The following is a 22606-nucleotide window of genomic DNA, read 5'->3' as shown; positions in this document are numbered from 1 at the left end:
GGAGATTGAAGAGAAGAAGAACAGCAATTCTAGAAACAGAAAATCAACCACTATCTGAAAGGTAGGACTGGCGGAGAAGTGAATCCAAAGCGACGGGAAGATAGACCGCGGGGGGAGGGGCCGGCTCCCGGCTCCGGGCGGAGCAACGGAGCAAAATCAGGACTTTTAAAAGTCTGTTCCGCTGAGGGACATCGCTCTAGAGGCTTAACTGGGGTGAAGCCCAGGCGGGGTCAGCGCGGCCTCAGGTCCCGCAGGGTCGCAGAAGGATTGGGGGTGTCTCAGTGTCGCAGAGCTTACCGGTATTAGAACGGGGAAGCCGGCTACAGAGACAGAGCCGAGGAATGACTCTCAGCTCGGGGTTGCCTTGAACCGGTCGCAGGCTCGGTCAGCTCAGAGTGCGGCCGGAGGCCAGGGTGACGGGAGTCATTGGGCGCTGTTCTCTGAGGGCGCACTGAGGAGTGGGGCCCCGGGCTCTCGGCTCCTCCGGGCCGGAGACCGGGAGGCCGCCATCTTCATTCCCGTCCTCCGGAACTCTACGGAAAGCGCTCAGGGAACAAAAGCTCCCGAAAGCAAACCCAGCAAACCCGAGCGGATTACTCAGCGCGGCCCCGGGTAAGGGCGGTGCAACTCCGCCTGGGGCAAAGACGCTTGAGAATCACTACAACAGGCCCCTCCCCCAGAAGATCAATGGGAAACCCAGCCAGGACCAAGTTCACCTACCAAGGAGTACAGTTTCAATACCAAGGAGAGCGGCGGAATTCCAGAGAAGAAAGCAAAGCACGGAACTCATGGCTTTCTCCCCATGATTTTTTAGCCTTGCAGTTAATTTAATTTTTTTTTTCTTTTTCAATTTTTTTTTCTTTTTCTCTTCTTCTGCTAAATTTGTTTAACTTTTACCGTTTTCTTTTTTAACGTTTTTTAAATAGTTTATCTAATATATATATATATTTTTCCTCTTTTTATATTTTTTCTTTATCGGCTTTCTTTTTTTAATAGTTTCTTTTTTTTTTCTTTCTGAACCCCTTTTTATCCCCTTTCTCCCCCCTCACAATTTGGGATCTCTTCTGATTTGGCTAAAACATATTTTCCTGGGGTTGTTGCCACCCTTTTTGTATTTTACTTGCTCCTTCATAAACTCTTATCTGGACAAAATGACAAGGTGGAAAAATTCACAACAAAAAAAAGAACAAGAGGCAGTACCAAAGGCTAAGGACCTAATCAATACAGACATTGGTAATATGTCAGATATAGAGTTCAGAATGACGATTCTCAAGGTTCTAGCCGGGCTTGAAAAAGGCATGGAAGATATTAAAGCAACCCTCTCGGGAGATATAAAAGCCCTTTCTGGAGAAATAAAAGAACTAAAATCTAACCAAGTTGAAATCAAAAAAGCTATTAATGAGGTGCAATCAAAAATGGAGGCTCTCACTGCTAGGATAAATGAGGCAGAAGAAAGAATTAGCGATATAGAAGACCAAATGACAGAGAATAAAGAAGCTGAGCAAAAGAGGGACAAACAGCTACTGGACCACGAGGGGAGAATTCGAGAGATAAGTGACACCATACGACGAAACAATATTAGAATAATTGGGATTCCAGAAGAAGAGGAAACAGAGAGGGGAGCAGAAGGTATATTGGAGAGAATTATTGGAGAGAATTTCCCCAATATGGCAAAGGGAACAAGCATCAAAATTCAGGAGGTTCAGAGAATCCCCCTCAAAATCAATAAGAATAGGTCCACACCCCGTCACCTAATAGTAAAATTTACAAGTCTTAGTGACAAAGAAAAGATCCTGAAAGCAGTCCGGGAAAAGAAGTCTGTAACGTACAATGGTAAAAATATTAGATTGGCAGCAGACTTATCCACAGAGACCTGGCAGGCCAGAAAGAGCTGGCATGATATATTCAGAGTACTAAATGAGAAAAACATGCAGCCAAGAATACTATATCCAGCTAGGCTATCATTGAAAATAGAAGGAGAGATTAAAAGCTTCCAGGACAAACAAAAACTGAAAGAATTTGCAAATACCAAACCAGCTCTACAGGAAATATTGAAAGGGGTCCTCTAAGCAAAGAGAGACCCTAAAAGTAGTAGATCAGAAAGAAACAGAGACAATATACAATAACAGTCACCTTACAGGCAATACAATGGCACTAAATTCATATCTCTTAATACTTACCCTGAATGTTAATGGGCTAAATGCCCCAATCAAAAGACACAGGGTATCAGAATGGATAAAAAAACAAAACCCATCTATATGTTGCCTACAAGAAACTCATCTTAAACCCGAAGACACCTCCAGGTTTAAAGTGAGGGGGTGGAAAAGAATTTACCATGCTAATGGACATCAGAAGAAAGCAGGAGTGGCAATCCTTATATCAGATCAATTAGATTTTAAGCCAAAGACTATAATAAGAGATGAGGAAGGACACTATATCATACTCAAAGGAACTGTCCAACAAGAAGATCTAACAATTTTAAATATCTATGCCCCTAACGTGGGAGCAGCCAACTATATAAACCAATTAATAACAAAATCAAAGAAACACATCGACAAGAATACAATAATAGTAGGGGATTTTAACACTCCCCTCACTGAAATGGACAGATCATCCAAGCAAAAGATCAACAAGGAAATCAAGGCCTTAAATGACACACTGGACCAGATGGACATCACAGATATATTCAGAACATTTCATCCCAAAGCAACAGAATACACATTCTTCTCTAGTGCACATGGAACATTCTCCAGAATAGATCACATTCTTGGTCCTAAATCAAGTCTGAACCGGTATCAAAAGATTGGGATCATTCCCTGCATATTTTCAGACCACAATGCTCTAAAGCTAGAACTCAATCACAAGAGGAAATTTGGAAAGAACCCAAATACATGGAGACTAAACAGCATCCTTCTAAAGAATGAATGGGTCAACCAGGAAATTAAAGAAGAATTGAAAAAATTTATGGAAACAAATGATAATGAAAACACAACGGTTCAGAATCTGTGGGACACAACAAAGGCAGTCCTGAGAGGAAAATATATAGCGGTACAAGCCTTTCTCAAGAAACAAGAAAGGTCTCAGGTACACAACCTAACCCTACACCTAAAGGAGCTGGAGAAAGAACAAGAAAGAAACCCTAAACCCAGCAGGAGAAGAGAAATCATAAAGATCAGAGCAGAAATCAATGAAATAGAAACCAAAAAAACAATAGAACAAATCAACGAAACTAGGAGCTGGTTCTTTGAAAGAATTAATAAGATTGATAAACCCCTGGCCAGACTTATCAAAAAGAAAAGAGAAAGGACCCAAATAAATAAAATCACGAATGAAAGAGGAGAGATCACAATGAACACCAAAGAAATACAGACAATTATAAGAACATACTATGAGCAACTCTACGCCAACAAATTTGACAATCTGGAAGAAATGGAGGCATTCCTAGAGACATATAAACTACCACAACTGAACCAGGAAGAAATAGAAAGCCTGAACAGACCCATAAACAGTAAGGAGATTGAAGCAGTCATCAAAAATCTCCAAACAAACAAAAGCCCAGGGCCAGACGGCTTCCCAGGGGAATTCTACCAAACATTTAAAGAAGAACTAATTCCTATTCTCCTGAAACTGTTCCAAAAAATAGAAATAGAAGGAAAACTTCCAAACTCATTTTATGAGGCCAGCATCACCTTGATCCCAAAACCAGACAAGGATCCCAACAAAAAAGAGAACTACAGACCAATATCCTTGATGAACACAGATGCAAAAATTCTCGCCAAAATACTAGCCAATAGGATTCAACAGTACATTAAAAGGATTTTTCACCACGACCAAGTGGGATTTATTCCAGGGCTGCAAGGTTGGTTCAACATCCGCAAATCAATCAATGTGATACAACACATTAATAAAAGAAAGAACAAGAACCATATGATACTCTCCATAGATGCTGAAAAAGCATTTGACAAAGTACAGCACCCCTTCCTGATCAAAACTCTTCAAAGTGTAGGGATAGACGGCACATACCTCAATATCATCAAAGCCATCTATGAAAAACCCACCGCAAATATTATTCTCAATGGAGAAAAACTGAAAGCTTTTCCGCTAAGGTCAGGAACACGGCAGGGATGTCCGTTATCACCACTGCTATTCAACATAGTACTAGAAGTCCTAGCCTCAGCAATCAGACAACAAAAGGAAATTAAAGGCATCCAAATCGGCAAAGAAGTAGTAAAACTATCACTCTTTGCAGATGATATGATACTATATGTGGAAAACCCAAAAGACTCCACTCCAAAACTGCTAGAACTTGTACAGGAATTCAGTCAAGTGTCAGGATATAAAATCAATGCACAGAAATCAGTTGCATTTCTCTACACCAACAACAAGACAGAAGAAAGAGAAATTAAGGAGTCCATCCCATTTATAATTGCACCCAAAACCATAAGATACCTAGGAATAAACCTAACCAAAGAGACTAAGAATCTATACACAGAAAACTATAAAGTACTCATGAAAGAAATTGAGGAAGACACAAAGAAATGGAAAAATGTTCCATGCTCCTGGATTGGAAGAATAAATATTGTGAAAATGTCCATGCTACCTAAAGCAATCTACACATTTAATGCAATTCCTATCAAAGTACCATCCATTTTTTTCAAAGAAATGGAACAAATAATCCTTAAATTTACATGGAACCAGAAAAGACCTCGAATAGCCAAAGGAATATTGAAAAAGAAAGCCAAAGTTGGTGGCATCACAGTTCCGGACTTCAAGCTCTATTACAAAGCTGTCATCATCAAGACTGCATGGTACTGGCACAAAAACAGACACATAGATCAATGGAACAGAATAGAGAGCCCAGAAATAGACCCTCAACTCTATGGTCAACTCATCTTCGACAAAGCAGGAAAGAATGTCCAATGGAACAAAGACAGCCTCTTCAATAAATGGTGTTGGGAAAATTGGACAGCCACATGCAGAAAAATGAAATTGGATCATTTCCTTACACCACACACGAAAATAGACTCAAAATGGATGAAGGATCTCAATGTGAGAAAGGAATCCATCAAAATCCTTGAGGAGATCACAGGCAGCAACCTCTTCGACCTCAGCCACAGCAACATCTTCCTAGGAACATCACCAAAGGCAAGGGAAGCAAGGGCAAAAATGAACTATTGGGATTTTATCAAGATCAAAAGCTTTTGCACAGCAAAGGAAACAGTTAACAAAACCAAAAGACAACTGACAGAATGAGAGAAGATATTTTCAAATGACATATCAGATAAAGGGCTAGTGTCCAAAATCTATAAAGAACTTAGCAAACTCAACACCCAAAGAACAAATAATCCAATCAAGAAATGGGCAGAGGACATGAACAGACATTTCTGCAAAGGAGACATCCAGATGGCCAACAGACACATGAAAAAGTGCTCCATATCACTCGGCATCAGGGAAATAGAAATCAAAACCACAATGAGATATCACCTCACACCAGTCAGAATGGCTAAAATTAACAAGTCAGGAAATGACAGATGCTGGCAAGGATGCAGAGAAAGGGGAACCCTCCTACACTGTTGGTGGGAATGCAAGCTGGTGCAACCACTCTGGAAAACAACATGGACGTTCCTCAAAATGTTGAAAATAGAACTACCCTATGACCCTGCAATTGCACTGCTGGGTATTTACCCTAAAGATACAAACGTAGTGATCCGAAGGGGCACGTGCACCCAAATGTTTATAGCAGCAATGTCTACAATAGCCAAACTATGGAAAGAACCTAGATGTCCATCTACAGACGAATGGATAAAGAAGATGTGGTATATATACACAATGGAATACTATGCAGCCATCAAAAGAAATGAAATCTTGCCATTTGCGACGACGTGGATGGAACTAGAGGGTATCATGCTTAGCAAAATATGTCAATCGGAGAAAGACAACTATCATATGATCTCCCTGATATGAGGGAGAGGATATGCAACATGGGGGGTTGAGGGGGTAGGAGAAGAGTAAATGAAACAAGATGGGATTGGGAGGGAGACAAACCATAAGTGACTCTTAATCTCACAAAACAAACTGAGGGTTGATGGGGGGAGGGGGTTGGGAGAGGGGGGTGGGGTTATGGATATTGGGGAGGGTATGTGCTATGGTGAGTGCTGTGAAGTGTGTAAACCTGGCAATTCGCAGACCCGTACCCCTGGGGATAAAAATATATGTTTATACAAAATAAAAAAAATTATTAAAAAAAATGAACTATTGGGATTTCATCAAGATCAAAAGCTTTTGCACAGCAAAGGAAACAGTTAACAAAACTAAAAGACAACTGACAGAATGGGAGAAGATATTTGCAAACAACATATCAGATAAAGGGCTAGTATCCAAAATCTATAAAGAGCTTACCAAACTCAACACCCAAAGAACAAATAACCCAATCAAGAAATGGGCAGAAGATATGAACAGACATTTCTGCAAAGAAGACATCCAGATGGCCAACAGACACATGAAAAAGTGCTCCACATCACTTGGCATCAGGGAAATACAAATCAAAACCACAATGAGATACCACCTCTCACCAGTCAGAATGGCTAAAATTGACAATTCAGGAAATGACAGATGCTGGCGAGGATGCGGAGAAAGGGGAACCCTCCTACACTGTTGGTGGGAATGCAAGCTGGTGCTACCACTCTGGAAAACAGTGTGGAGGTTCCTCAAAAAACTGAAAATAGAGCTACGTTATGACCCAGTGATTGCACTACTGGGTATATACCCTAAAGATCCAAATGTGGTGCTCCAAAGGGGCACGTGCACCCGAATGTTTATAGCAGCGATGTCCACAATAGCCAAACTATGGAAAAAACCTAGATGTCCATCAACAGATGAATGGATAAAGAAGAGGTGGTATATATATATACAATGGAATACTATGCAGCCATCAAAAGAAATGAAATCTTGCCATTTGCGACGACATGGATGGAACTAGAGAGTATTGTGCTTAGTGAAATAAGTCAATCGGAGAAAGATAACTATCGTATGATCTCCCTGATATGAGGAATTGGAGAGGCAACATGGGGGGTTTGGGGCGTAGGAAAAAAAAAAGAAAAAATGAAAGAAGATGGGATTGGGAGGGAGACAAACCATAAAAGACCCAATCTCCAAAAACATACTGAGGGTTGCTGGGGGGAGGGGGGTCGGGAGACGGTGGTGGGGATATGGACATTGGGGAGTGTATGTGCTATGGTGAGTGATGTGAAATGTTTAAACCTGGCGATTCACAGTCCTGTGCCCCTGGGGATAAAAATACATTATATGTTTATAAAAAAATTTAAAAATTAATAAAAAAATGAAAGTGTTTAATCAGTGTCTGAATGGCTACTTGTAAGTATTTTGTAGAGAGGACTTATGCACACGTAGATGGTTGCATTAGGTTCCCGTAAAGATCTGAGAGGGTAAGTATGGCAAGGTAGGAGTACAGAGTGTGGTAGGTGAGAAATGCATAGCCCTAACATCTTCCAGACCATTTCATGAGCACCAGACGTGGCTTACTTTTACCCACTCTTTAGCATGTCCTCAGTGAGAAATGATTCTTCAACTTGTCTCTTGTGCTGAAGACCCAAGGGATGATGTAGTGAAGAAAGAAAAAATCCAAAACCAGTTTTCAGTCCCATTGTAGTTCAATTTATGGTAGCTATGGGCCTTGATTATTATAATAATTGTAGGGTTTTTTTGAACATCAAATGTAGGTTAGGATACTAAATGAATTCTAGTCTTTGGTTTTTGTTGTTAGAAGTTCAAGTAAAGACTCCATAAAATATTATGGCTAATTTATACATCAATAAAGGAAACAAAGAACAACTTTAGCAAAGCACCTCATTAGTAAAAATTAGAGAGAAAAATGCATCCTAATAAAATTTAGTGGATCTGCATCATAGCTGGATATTGCACTTTTTTTTTCCCAAAGTTAGCATATATAACACACCCTTTGTTTAAGCTGGCTTCTTTATTTTTTTTTTTAAGATTTTATTTATTTATTTGACACAAAGAGAGAGAGATTACAAGTAGGCAGAGAGGCAGGCAGAGAGAGACGGGGGGAAACAGGCTCCTCACTGAGTAGAGAGCCTGATGCGGGGCTCAATCCCAAGACCTTGGGATCATGATCTGAGCTGAAGGCAGAGGCTTTAACTCACTGAGCCACCCAGGCGCCCCTAAGCTGGCTTCTTTAAACCAGTCTAGACAACTCCATCTTTACCTTCCTCCCAAATCCATTCTAGCAACAATCATTGAAGAAACTATACTTGTTTTCTATAGCCCCTAACATCAATGATGCATTAATGCCAAGAGAAGTTGGTATGTGTCACAGGATAAACCGATCTTGCAGGGCTCATGCACAGTCTGATTCTCAATTTATAAACATTGTCAACGTAAAGAAATCGTGTTGGGGAAAAACCAAAGAGCAAAGCAGAATGCTTTTTACAGGAAACCCTTAAACATTTTTACACAAACGTTTTACAAAGATAATTCTCAAATTATCTTTACTAAAAGAAAGCTCAAGTATATTGATTGATGGATTGATATAAATAAAAATTATTTACTGGAGGCACAACTGAAGACGTGCAGCTGGGATCTGAACAAAGGACTGGCAGGAGCCCAGAAGTAGACATAGTGGGAAGCCACTGTCACTCTTAGCGCCAAAGAGACAAAGGAGGAGAGAGGTTTCTGCAGCTCAGTGAGAATTCGAAATATGGGGGAGGGACCACCTAGCGCGAAGTACAGTCCTAGAAGGACACAGCTACCACCAGAGCTTTGTACTGAATTAGGAAGGGAGTGAGGAAGCAACGTTATCTACTATTCTCTCCTTCCACCCTTTTGTCTCCTGCCAATGGCAATAGTTGGCTGAACCCAAATAGGAATAGAGATGTAAGAGAGTCTGGAAAAGCCATTCAAAGGGGCAACTTTCTGGAGTACAGGACAGTTCAGAGAGGGCTGAATAACAGACACAGGAAGAGGGTAAATTGAGTATTACCACAATTCCAGCCTTCCACTTATGCACATTTTAAAGTACATTAGTTAGGAACAGCAAACCCATTGATTTGATTATAAAGACCTTAGAAAAGTTCTTTTACCACACAAGAAAATAATGCATTTGCAGTTTTATAAAATGTGATTTCTTCCCAGAGGTTTTAATAATTAAAAGAGAGGGAAAAAAAGACAGCTAACTATATAAGGTAGGAACATAGAGGGAGTTTCCCCAGGACATTTTACTGTTTTCCTTTTCTTTCACTTTACAATGAATTAAAGCACCATTCTGTGAATTTCCAAGGTTCTGTTTATTATTTGTGGGAAGAAGAGTGGGGTTTATATTAGTTTTGCCTCAAGGAAACCATAAAGAAAATGGCCTCTAACACATTCCCTGTGTTGGTTTATGCATTTCCTTCAACCTAGTCCAAATCAGTATAAAGAGGGGGACATTTTCTTGGTCTACGCTGGGAAATAGGAAAGAAACTGAGAACTGCCCTTATCTCAGTACAACTCTTAAGGCATAAAATGACTATATTTAATCATTTGTAATTCTCAACTCTTTTTCATGAAAAACGATCACTTTCTCTACCTTTCAGAATATGTTTTATCCATTTCTGTGAAAGTCATCTCCCTCTGCCTCAGGCTCCTCAAATATTAATGCTTGTCATCAGATCCCTTCTCATAAGATCCACACTTCTTAGAGATCTCTTTGAAGCCCCAAGGGTCTTCAAACTTAACATCATCAATACATTTCAAACCGAATTTGTTTTTCACTCCCCAAGCCTGTTCTTCTTCTTGAAGACAATATCATCCCTCCTTTGTTCCCACCATCCATCAGTGACCCAAACTTTCATTCCACCTATCTTGTTCTTGACTCCTCTATCTCCATCCCAATAACTCAGGGTTGCTTATTCTGTGGCCGCTGCCTAATAATGAGAGCAAACATGGTAATTTCTAGCAAATGTTGAGCACTTAGGATGCATCAGACATGGTGCTAAGCACTTTACATGTGTGACCCTGTTTAATCCTTAATCTGCCCTTCTGACAGGTACTATTACTAACCCCAGTAAAGCATGTGAAAACTCTACTCACAGGGGCAGAGCTCATATGTGGCAGACTGAGTTTAAACATAGTTGGAAGCCAGTGCTCTGACCCACCTTTTCCAGCTTGGAAAATTAAACATTTCAAAGCTCAGTTTACTCTTACTGAAGTCTTTCTAATCTTTCCTGTCCTTTCTTCTCCCAGTGATCTCAGCATTTTCTACCCACATTTACTACAGTACACATTATTATATATGCATTGGCCCATTTATTATTTCCTCCAACAAATATAATTTCAGAGCGCAATCTATCAGACACAGGGCTTGACACAGCTTTTCAGCAGTCAGCAAGCCTGGACCTGGCCTCCTAGAAATGAGTGGGAGAGACTTTAAGCAAATAACCACACAATAACACCATAAAATCCCAGATGATAGTAGCTATGGAGAAAAACTTCTGGTGCTGGGGATATGTCTGTCACCAGGCGTCACATGAGCACCATTAAAGCCACAACTTCAGCATTTTCATTTTCCCATCGCTAATGTGTTCACTGTATTGATATGCAGTTGCACTAATACATTCTAGGAACTGTTTCGGTGAGACATTAGATTTTTTATTGGATTTGAAATTAATGTTGAAGAAATGGAATGGTAAAATATTTTGCCTCATGACAAGAGTTGTAGGAATAAGAAGACAAATATTATTAATGAGAAAGACTGAATTTGCACAAAGGCAAGGTTGTCTCAATGTAATCTCTCCATTCAAGAATATACTTGTCCTATTTGATACAGTAGTAGTTTAATGGAGTTCAGAACATAATGAAAAGCTCTGTGTACTCAAAATTTTGTTAGAAGGGAGATGTTGAGTGAGGGCTTGGAAGCACATATTGGCACCTAGAAGTTCTTCTTTCTGCTTGTTGATATATTCTGTTTACCCCCTTTTCAATTGCAAAGTACAAAAAAAAATTAAAAGTGGTATTTACAAACCTATTTAAATGAAATCCCGTATATGATATTTTAGATTTCAAATTTCATGTGAGATGTATCAAAAGGTATTTCCTGTTATAAAATAGCTGTGATATTTCCAAGCAATTTTAACCTTCTATTTAAGTGCTTCTCAATGACAGAGATCATAATAAATGTTCAAGAAGTGACATCTTGGATCACAACATTATAATTCAATGACACAAAAAGAGTAATATTGAAATACCTATTATAAGGGTTTCATCAATAGGTACAAAACCCATTTAGGCTGTAAACAATATTATGAAGAGATTTTAAATTGCTCAGACATGTAACACATTCATAGTAATCTTTCTTTTTGTTTCTGTTGTGTTATGACTCAGTTCATTACATTCAGGTATTTGAATTCAATACTCTTAAAGTTATAATGGACTATACCATTTGGAAGTGGGGTCTGTTATTGGGAAAACAGAATTTTTTAAAATAGAGAAAACCTAAAAAATAGCCATTCATTTACCACAGAGAAGAAGGATAGCAGTCTCAATGTAGGGTGCTATGCTATAACCATGGAAGTCACAGTTGGTTTGCCGAAGCATCCTCGTCCAAGCTCTCCTTACTCATAATATCCAGACAGGTATGGACATGTAAATCAAGTAGTTAATGTTAACATAAGAGTTTACAGTTTAATGATGGAAAATGCTATCTAAATGTTATAGTAAATACTAAAAATCTTTGCTTCAGGAATTGTGTGACTTATCCCTAGAACTTTGTACTGTATAGAATGGGGGGATTATTTATCTTTTCTGTTAGAGATCTTCTCTTCTACAAGAGTAAAGATGAGTAATAACAGTAATCATCCCCCAATTTTGTGGTAGCTATATTTTTCTTGAAAATTCTTTAATAGTTTTACTTTATATTGAGATTTTCATCCCTCACCCATTACCAAGAATTTCCACTGCTTATGACAAAATGTTTATTTTGTGTTGAGTTGCTCCTGTTCCTAAAGCAAATATCCTTCTCCTCTGTTCATCAGAAATAAAAGACTGAGCTTACTAAGTTTGAGGTCTTGATGCATTTGCCCCCTACATCTCTTCTTACCTACAACCCAACTGATGGACATTGGAGGAAGCCTGACATAGGGAAATGTTGTCAGGATGCCCTTGGTTCACTCAAAATTATACAAATATTGGATCTTATATTTTTTAATTTTTACATATTTCCTTCTCAATACATGCACATTTTGATAAATAATGCTCATCACCAAAGGACTTAGTGATCTGGGGGTGAAATGGGATTTATAAAATTTTACTACAGCTATAATCGCACCTTACACTATACCTTTCACCCATTTCATAAGAACAGTATATTTTTGAATGATTTTCACTTTGACTCTATGCATACATGTTTTAATTACCAAAATTCCAAAATAGTATAATCTGAGTTTATATACATATATTTTATAAATATATATTAATTGTATCAACATATATTTTATAACAAATAAATTACACTAAAATATATATTATATGTGTGTATATATATACATATATGTACATATATATATATATATGATTCCAAACAAAATTTAGAAAAAAATAAAATACGCTGTTATGAGATAAGAAGTCCTTCTAAAACTAGCAATTTCTGATCCCATCAACAACATAAAATTGGAATAAAAATAACTTAACCTGGGGCACCTGGGTGCCTCAGTTGTTAAGCATCTGCCTTTGGCACAGGTCATGATCCCAGGATCCTGGGACTGAGCCCCGCATTGGGCTCCCTGTTCTGCACACGAAGCGTGCTTCTCCCTCTCCCACTCCCCATGCTTGTGTTCCCTCTCTCACTGTCTCTCTCTCTCTCTGTCAAATAACTAAATAACTAAAATCTTTTAAAAAAATAACTTTTAAGAACATACAGAGTCAAATAAAAGTATGCTTTTGTTATTAAGTCAGTATTCAAAATCACTGTGAGTGTATTATTTGAGTTATACAGTTTTGCAACCTCAAAAAGGTACTTTTTAGAGAAGAAAAAAAAAAGGGGGTGTTTCCTGCTAGTTATGAGCCTAGGCTTCACAAAGATAGTAAATAAAAGAACTGACTATGAGAGCCAAGCCATTTCAAAGCCCAGTTACTCATTAAGAGGTTTTGACTAACCTGCTGGAGCTCATCCTTGCAACCCACGGAGGGAAGTACTTGCTGAACCACTGTCCCTCAAAGCTACAGAATGCATACCATACCACCACTGCTTCCAAGACCAGAACGCGGGCTAAGACTTACCTTAAGCGGAGAGGACTTCACACAGCCTTTGAAATCACCTCACCCTGCCATTCTACTGTGATGACAAGGATGAAAATCTAGGGCCACAGACTTCATCTTCCTGCTTCATTTACTGCAAAGGTTCCCAGTTCTGCTACACTCTTGCAACCCAGTGAGGCTCAAAAATGTGCCAGAGTGTTGTTGGGGGGTTGGGCCTGGGGCACTGGTTGTCTAAAAGACCCCCAGGTAATGGTGAGGGACAGCGGGCGCTGTGAATCAGGGATTAGCTCCCACAATGGCTGCCTTTGCCGCCCAGCCTTCAGTCTTGCCCTCCCGTGACATCCGCTACTAATGCTGCCAGAATGATCTCTCTGTAATGCCTACAGAATTAAATCCAAACTTCTGGGCTCAGTTTAAGACTCAGCATGATCTGCTTTTAAGTACCTGCCCAGCTGCCTCTTGCTGGCCGTCTCCCCACCAGCCCCACCAGCTCCACCAGCCCCACCAAGCGTTTGTTTCCAGTGTGGCCGCCTCAGCCTCGGGGCCTGTGCTCTTACTCATTCCTTCATTCCTTGTTCCAACGTGTTCTCCAATGTTTATCTGGTTATCTGCCTGGAGAACTGCGTCTTCTCCAAGAAGTCTCTCCTCAGGTCCTAGCCTCTTCTCCTCCATCAGTGTTCTCAAAGCGCAAGTGTACTGGGGTTCTTGTTTTTGTTTTCTTGTTTTGACTAATCATATTGAACCGTCATTTTAGAACATACATCTCTCTCACCTTCATTAGACATTTTTGGAGCAGGGACTATGTCACATTTGCCATTGCATCCCCCAAACTTAGCTTACAGTCTAGCTCATACTGGCATTTTGTACCTGAATGAATAGCATTTTATACTATATTCACTTATTATAGATGGAGCCAGAGGAGAGTCACGTTGGGTCCGCCGAAAAAGTCAAACTTACACTAAAAAAAAAAAAGGATTGATATTTCCTTAATATTTAGTAATAGCAGTGACAGTTACTTTAAAAGATTAGTCATTCCATTTGGCTACTAAATGAATTTTGAACATGGTTAAAGTCAAAGAAAAACTTTAAGGAAATCCTCAAAAGTGCTTTCTTATCATCAGCCTCCCCAAACCACTTATTTTCAGAATCACAGCCAATATATACTCACCTGAGACTTGGGTAAGGGAAGAAAGCCCACTTAATGCCCACCACAAGTTGGCCTAATTTGGCATCATGTGACATCTAACCCACAACTCTGGTGAACATGCTTACTTTGTATTTGCTTTCTGATCTGGAAGGGGTAGGGATATGTCCTTTTTTCTTGAAGGTTGTAAAGTGCTTGCACTGAGGACATGGCTTGGTGCTGGAATCAATACGGCCAAGTTCCAGGAAATACTTATATTTGATGGAATCTTCATGTGTTAAGTTAAAGACAATCGTTCTTTCTTCCAGGAATTCAAAACATTCTGTGATAGGGCATTTGATTTCTACTTGGCCAAGTTGTACCTGTGTGAAAGAGCACATGGGAGACAAAAAAAGGCACTGGTTAACTTTCTATTCTTTTTTCTCCTCATATATTATTGGTTATGTCATGATTACAGTAAAGGATTATCCATCATTTCTCAGGATTTCTAACATAATAAATGGTAATCACTTTGGTGTCTACATTAGGCAGTACCAAAATAATCACTATATAAAGTTTCCAAAGCATTCTCTTATCATATTTGTGAACTTAAATGGACCTAAGCCGCAGGCTCACCAAAGAAGCAAATTATCATCCCATCCTTCTGGGTTTTTCCAGAAGGATGGGATGATAATTTGCTTCTTTGGTGAGCCTGTGGCTTTAGCTGCCTTTAGGGTAAGGCAGCTAAAGGATAAAAAGGTGGTTCAGATTTTCCAAGCATACTGCAGAGTCTCAACATTAAACTTAGGGTGGCTTTACTATGAAGGAAAAAAAAAAGGATTTTGAAAGTGTGTATATATATATACATATATATATATTTATATCACCTATTAGTTTAACAATATTGCAGTAATAACCTCATTTTCCCTGACTATTCTGTGTAATGAACACACAGTAGTTTTTATGTTCCCAGAATCAGAGGAACAAGTAAGAAAATCACACCAATCACACTGGTTTTTTAAAAAAATCCATACAAGATCTGGCTAAAACTGACGTAATTTATAAAATGAATTTCTTCCCAGGACCACAGTTAGGTTAGGAGAGAGAAGGATGTACTAGAATGCTACATTTAGCATTTGGTATGGGATTCTAGATAAGGTTAGCATTAAAGATTACAGCAAAAGATAAAAGCATAAAGTCTGGACAGAACCAAATTTCAAAAGATGAAGAAAATAAACTACTTAGAATTAAGGAGTTCCATAAATGTTTTCCATAAGTATTGAACAAGAAGCGTTTACTATATTTATATATCATGGCATCATAATCTCTTTTTGCATATTCTAATATAGCAAAGGGAGGCAGCGAAAGTTCCAAATGGCAAAAAAATGCTAAATTGTTTCTTTTTCACTTGGGTGAACCTGACATTCTAAGAAGTCTGTTGACCTTAATGAGAAAAAGCCTTCCATGAAAAGTGAGGAAGGAAAAACTATGCTGTCTGGGAGAAGAAAAACATCACTACAAAGAACAATTGAAAAAACACACTACCGACATCACAGTAACTTTGCTTTTAACTTTGCTGTCTATCTGGCACAGACTGACGATGAGTAGTTACAAAGCCACAGGCTGACGGATGCATGGGATGAAGATACATTTAATATGAATAAAGGACATGAGCCAGACCGATAATGAAATGAAGGAGTCTGGCTTTAGATAAACCTTCTTAGGATCAACCTGCTGAAAGTATCAATTGCTACATAATTTTATACAACTATTGTACAAAACTCAATCTAGAAAGGGTTTTCAAATATCAGCCCAAAATAATATTTTTACTTTTTAGGATATCTGCTTATAGCTGCAATCAGATTTATTATTACACTCGTTAGAGTTATGAAATGTTATTATAAACCCAATTAAGTTTTCTAATACATTGTTTTCAGTTATAGCTCAAGACATAAATCCTTGGAAGATTTTTAAACAGATAAAAAAACCCACCTGTGACATTATTAGAAACTGGGTTAACAAAGCATATAAAACCTTTAAAAAATGAATACATGTTTCCTCTTTTAATATTCTGTCAATGTTTATCAAGCCTGCTTCGGAGCCAGGTACTGGGGTTAGGCACAGAAGTTTGCAGTGCCCATCAGCAAAGAGGTGATCATGACCCAGAGCCGTGAGTCTGCCTGACAGGTAGAAACAGGGTGTCAGGAGAGGACATGTGGGAGGCTCAGGAACTGACACTTCGGAGCCTCAGAGGAGCCTTCTAGGAAGAAATGAAGTTTCAAGCGAGATCTTTTTTTTTTTTTTTAAGATTTTATTTATTTGACAGAGAGAGATCACAAATAGGCAGAGAGGCAAGCAGAGAGAGAGAGGAGGAAGCAAGCTCCCTGCCGAGCAGAGAGCCCGATGCGGGACTCGATCCCGGAACCCTGAGATCATGACCTGAGTGGAAGGCAGAGGCTCAACCCACTGAGCCACCCAGGCGCCCCTCAAGCGAGATCTTAAGATTAGTAGGACCTCACCAAGCTAGGTGAAGGGGTTTCAAGCAAACAGAAGGTACAACATGGACAAAGGCCGGGTAGTAAGAGAGTATGGCACTGCAGCAGGGGTACTCCCAATTTTCCCCACCTCCTAAATGGATCAAATGTATGCTGCCCTAAGGTACAAGCATCCAAACCTAAGATGACAGCCTTAGAGCGCCTGAAAGATGATCAGTAAGCCTGGACCACAAAGTCAGGTGTAGAAAGCTAAGGGCATACAGATGAACTGGAATCAGAGCATAAGGGCAAGAGCATGAAGCTGTCCCCAAAGTCTGGATGTTCTCATAAGAAAATTAAAAAATCAAAACAAAACAAAAACCCCTCCAGTTTTCAGCAAGTGAAAAACAATTTCTTTTCACTCCACATAGAAGGAGCTCCCTTGGGCCATTTCCAGTGACTCGTGTTTATTGAGGAACAGCATAGTTTAGAGGATGGGAGTCAATTTTTTTCCTCCCAGGTCAATGTTTGAACCTGACCTCACTCCCCTATAGATTTATTTTAGCCATAGAAAGGATAATAATAGAAGCAGTGAGTTCAGAGCCACCCAGGGATAGTCAGCTCTTATAGAAATGGAATATAGTTTAGGGACCAGAACAATCCAAGGCAGTTCAAGGGAGCAGGTTCTCTTGTCACTTCTCCAGCAGTGAGTGCTCACACCACACCACTTTGGGTATGGCTTACCATCTGACATCCAACCAGAAGACCTTGTTTTCTTCAGTGTTTTTCCAATCTGTCTGCACACCTATCGATTTCCATAGAGCACACAATTTCTTCATGCTCTCAAACTCTATGCATTTGGCTTATTCCATACCTTCTCTTCTTTCTGAAAGCTCCAAAATCCCTACCCCACTGCACTGAACCAAATAATCTCTATTTTATTATGCAGATAGATGCAACATGATCATGGTTCTTCATCTTCCCACTACGAACTCTCTCTGAATCTATGTCTGTCCCCATCTTTTCTGCCCTCCTTCTTTTTCAAGTTTAGGGTCTGAATCAACCTCCAGGACAACTGCTTGAGTCTCTTAAAGGCTTTTCTGAGAATTCAAGTTTTATGGCCCACCTAGGATCTACAAAATTTGAATCATTGCTGATAAGCTAGTAATTGGTAGTTTGAAAAAATTACTCATACAGTTCTTTGAATTACTCATAGTTCTTCATACTAATACTATCCTTTTTCATAATAAAATGCTACTCATGACCTATGCAATCTCTTGGCCTCTACGTATCTTTCTCAGAATAATTTCCTCAAAAAACATCACTAGCAGATTAGTAATCATGATTTTTTTTCATTTTTTATTTATTGGACAGACAGAGATCACAAGTAGGCAGAGAGGCAGGCAGAGAGAGAGAGGGAAGCAGGCTCCCCGCTGAGAGAGCCTGAGGCGGGGCTCGATCCCAGGACCCCGGGATCATGACCCTAGCCGAAGGCAGAGGCCTTTAACCCACTGAGCCACCCAGGCGCCCCAGCTTAGTAATCATGATTAAGCAAAGTGTATTCATTTGTGTATTCAACAAGATACGTGTTTCATCAGTTAAAGGAAACATTTTTTTCAGCATTTTAATATCTCAAAAGTCAGGATTGTTTATCATCAATAGTCTTCAGCATTGTGCCATAGTTTAATTGCAGTTTTTATTTTCTTGGTGGCGCATAATATAATACTTCCACCTACAATTGATCATGTCTTAGATTTCAATGAAATGTGGTTTTTACAAGTTAGGCATCATGGTGGACTCTGGAGAAATGATGGGAGAGAGACACAGAGCTTCTTTTCAGGAAACACGTGATAAGTAAATAAGCCAGGCAGTTCATAGTCAGTGCTAGAGAAAACTACACATCAGGGATGGTATCCCTAAGGGAGAACTTGGACGGGGAACTAAAATACCCATCATGCAGAGAAACTGGGGAAGACAGTCCAGGCAACAGAAGCAAGAACATGGCTCCAGGGTACAAGGTGTCTGATGGGTTTGTGTTCACAGAACAGAACTGAGTGACAAAGATACAGTCCAAATGAGCCAGAGCACACAGGCCTTGTTTGCTGTGATAGGAACAGCACTTAGGCTCTTTCTGGTGAATGGACTGTAGAAGGGGAGAAGTGGAGACTGGGAGAATAATAGGACTCTGGATTGTACTTTTCTTCTTACCAGTGGTCTCTGACTGTTTCAACTCTCTAGGTAGTCGATGATGGATGATGCAACTAGGTGACAGGAGTAGCCAGATATGGGGCACATTTTGGAAGTGGAACCAATGGGATTTGGTGAGGGACCAGATACTGAAGATGAAGTTAAAGAAGGAAGCAAAGATAATTCTAGGATTTTGGCTTGAATAATCCGATGCTGAGCCAATGCTACTCAATGAGAAGTGTCTAATAAAATACAGTTTACATAGATATGTGATATTTGCTGGAAAGGATTCACTGCGAATTTATTATAGCAACAAGAATAAAGTTCATTAATTCATCCAAAAAACCATGTATTTAGCTCCTACAATATTACATGTAAAAGACATAGGTCCAGGATATAAAGTAGCTTAAGCTATAAATCTTGCCCTTGTGGAACTTGAGACTGCGGCAATCAAATTTGTGTTGATAGTCTCTTCTAGTAACTGATGATTTGATGATACTAATTCATTTAATATTTTACCCACTGTTTAAAACATTTTTTTATTAGGGTAATCATAAGCATATGCAAAAATAAACAGACTGATACTATGAATCCTTAAGTATCCATTCTCCAGTCTCAACAATTATCAACTCTCGGCCAATCTTCTTTCTTCTGTGCATTGACCCATATTATTTTGAAGCAAATAGGAAATATCATGTCATTTCATTCATGACTATTTCAGTATCGATCTAAAAAAAATCAGTTTCTTTAAAATACATAACCAAAGGGGCGCCTGAGTGGCTCAGTGGGTTAAAGCCTCTGCCTTTGGCTCAGGTCATGATCCCAGGGTCCTGGGATTGAGCCCCGCATCGCATCGGGCTCTCTGCTCAGCAGGGAGCCTGCTTCCTCCTCTCTCTCTGCCTGCCTCTCTGCCTACTTGTGATTTCTGTCTGTCAAATAAATAAATAAAATCTTTAAAAAAATACATAACCATGATACCAAATATCTGCTCAAATGACAATGATTCTTTAATATAGTTCAAATAACATGTCATCTAACTTCTGTCTCAAGGATTTTATGTACTTACTATACTTAAAACAAAGACACTTTATTTAAAAAAAAACTTTATTTATTTGAGAATGAGAGTGAGAGAGAAAGTAGGGGAAGAGCAGAGTGGGAGGGAGAGGAAAGGGAAAAGAATCTCAAGATCTTTGTTGAGCACAGAGTTCAATGTGGGGCTTGATCTCCAGACCCTGAGATCATGACCTGAGCTGAAATCAGGAGTCAGATGCTTAATTAATTGTACCACCCAGATGCCCCCAAAGATATTTTGAATTTGTGTTATGTTCAATTCTAATACCAGTGTTTATATCACTGAAAAATATATTCTCCAATTTTTCTGAACAAAAATATGTCTATTCTTGTAAGACAAAATTACTTAATGTTAAAACAGTCTCCAAGTGTCTCCAGGAGACACTACTATTCACTTAACATTCAAGCTAAAAGGAGAATTTGCCACTTGGGGCAACTCAAAAGTAATTCAGTGACACAGGTAAGGTGGGGAAGCCTCTGGAAAAGTGTCAGTTTAATTAAATCATCCAAAGAAAAGACAGAGAACGTTTAAAACTTGGGACTTTGAAGCTCGATTTATCAAAGGTATGCCTAATGACTTTGATCTTGGTTTTAAGTGTTGGTCATAACAGTTTACAGGGTGCCTCCAACTTTTGTTCACTTGATACCAATTTCCTCTTTCCTCAAAAAGGAACATGTTAATATGACAGAGGAGAATTGACTATCACAACAAAAGCAACACCAATCATGAAATGGACACAGCCCCTCCTACATGCCAAACAGTGTTGTTGTTTTTTTTTTTAAGATTTTACTTTTAAAGTAAGTTGAAAAAGTTTAAAGTTTAAAGTAAGTTGAGTGTAGAGACGCTCAACATGGTACTTGAACTTACAACCCTGAGAACAAGAGACCATGCTCAACCTACTGAGCCAACCAGGTACCCCGCCAAGCACTGTTCTAAACATTTTCTGTGCATTAATTACTTTATGGAGCACCATAGAAGCAGATTCATTTTCAGGTTCATGGATTTCCCCATGACTTTATCATCAGTGAATACAGGAAAGTCACTGCTTTACTGATAAATATGCTTTTCTGTTTACTCAACAGTGAGTACAGAGCATTGTGCTAGATGTCTTTAAATTTTTTTTTAAACTAATGAAAAACATCAAACCAAATATCCCAGAAGTTCTCTCAACCCCAAGCAAGAATAATGTAAAGAAAAAAACACCTAGGCACAGCAAGTAAAAGTGCCAACTACCAAACACAAAAAAGTATCTTAAAAGCAACAGAGGAGATGGATGGCTGGGTGGTTCAGTCAGTTAAGTGTCTGCCTTCAGCTCAGGTCATGATCCCAGGGTTCTGAAATCGAGCCCCGCAGCAGGTTCCTTGCCCAGTGGGGAGTCTGCTTCTCTCTATCCTCCCGCCCCCTCCACATTCGTGCTTTCTCTCAAATAAATGAAATCTTAAAAAAAAATAAATAAATAAGCAACAGAGAAAGATCTTCCCAAACAGAAAACTTCAGCCCCAAGTGGGTTGCTGTTAAACTACTAAGAATTTAAGGATGAAATAATACCTATATTACACAACTACTCTTTAAGAATAAGGAAATGGGTGTGGGGGGAGGGGTCACTGTTCAAGTTGTTTCATTAGGTCAGCAAAATCCTGATACCAAAACCTGATAAAGACATTGCAAGAAAGGAAAATTATTGACAATCTCTTCATAAACATAGATGCAAAAATCCTAAACAAAATATTAGTAAACCAAACTGAACAATACAAGAAAAAGATAATATATCCTGATCTAAGAAGGTTTATTGTAAGAAAACAAGTTTGGTTTAACATTCAAAACCAATTGGTATAACTCACATTAATAAGGGAGAAAAATCATATGATTATCTCCACAGAAAGAGGAAAGGTATTTGACAAATTCAACATTCATTCATGTTAAAATCTTAGCAAACTAGGAAGAGATGAAAACTTCATTAAAATGATAAAGCATGTTTATTTAAAAAAAAACAAAAAATAACCATCACACTCAATGATGAAATACTGAAAATTTTCTTCTTGAGATCAGAAATGAGTCAAGTATGCACTGCCACCATTATTCAGCATTAACTAGAGCTCATAACCAATGCAAGAAGAGAAGAGAAATGATAATAAAACAATCAGAAATGAAGAATAAATTCCTTCATTTCTTGCAGATTATGTAATTACATATGCAGAAAACCCAAAATAATCTACAGATAAACTGTTAGGATTAACAAGTGAATTTAGCAAGGTTGCTGAATAGGTCAACTACACAAAAAACAAATGTACTTCTGTAACTGGTAACAAGTGATGTGAAAATAATATTTAAGAAATATCTTTTATAGCAATATAAAAACATGAAGTATTAATAAATCCAAAAGATGAATAATACTACCCCACAGATATATTTGTAACATTTTTGAGACAATAAAAAGAAGCAAGTGAATGGTGGGATATATCTGGGTCTTGACTTGGAAGT

General features: G+C 38.8%; 1 protein-coding gene across 1 annotated transcript in view; it reads right to left on the bottom strand.

Moving 5' to 3' along the window:
- RNF217 (ring finger protein 217) overlaps positions 1-22606 on the bottom strand; it is a 142252-nt gene that overhangs the window by 41334 nt on the left and 78312 nt on the right. The window contains exon 2 of the mRNA XM_047733357.1: positions 14542-14775. Within this exon, the coding sequence (XP_047589313.1) occupies positions 14542-14775 (234 nt within the window). The remainder of the gene's footprint in view (positions 1-14541; positions 14776-22606) is intronic.

This window comes from Lutra lutra, chromosome 6 (assembly GCF_902655055.1).
Source record: "Lutra lutra chromosome 6, mLutLut1.2, whole genome shotgun sequence".
Lineage (NCBI taxonomy): Eukaryota > Metazoa > Chordata > Mammalia > Carnivora > Mustelidae > Lutra > Lutra lutra.
Note: the sequence above shows the minus strand (reverse complement) of the source record. Positions and strands in the feature narration are given on the sequence as shown.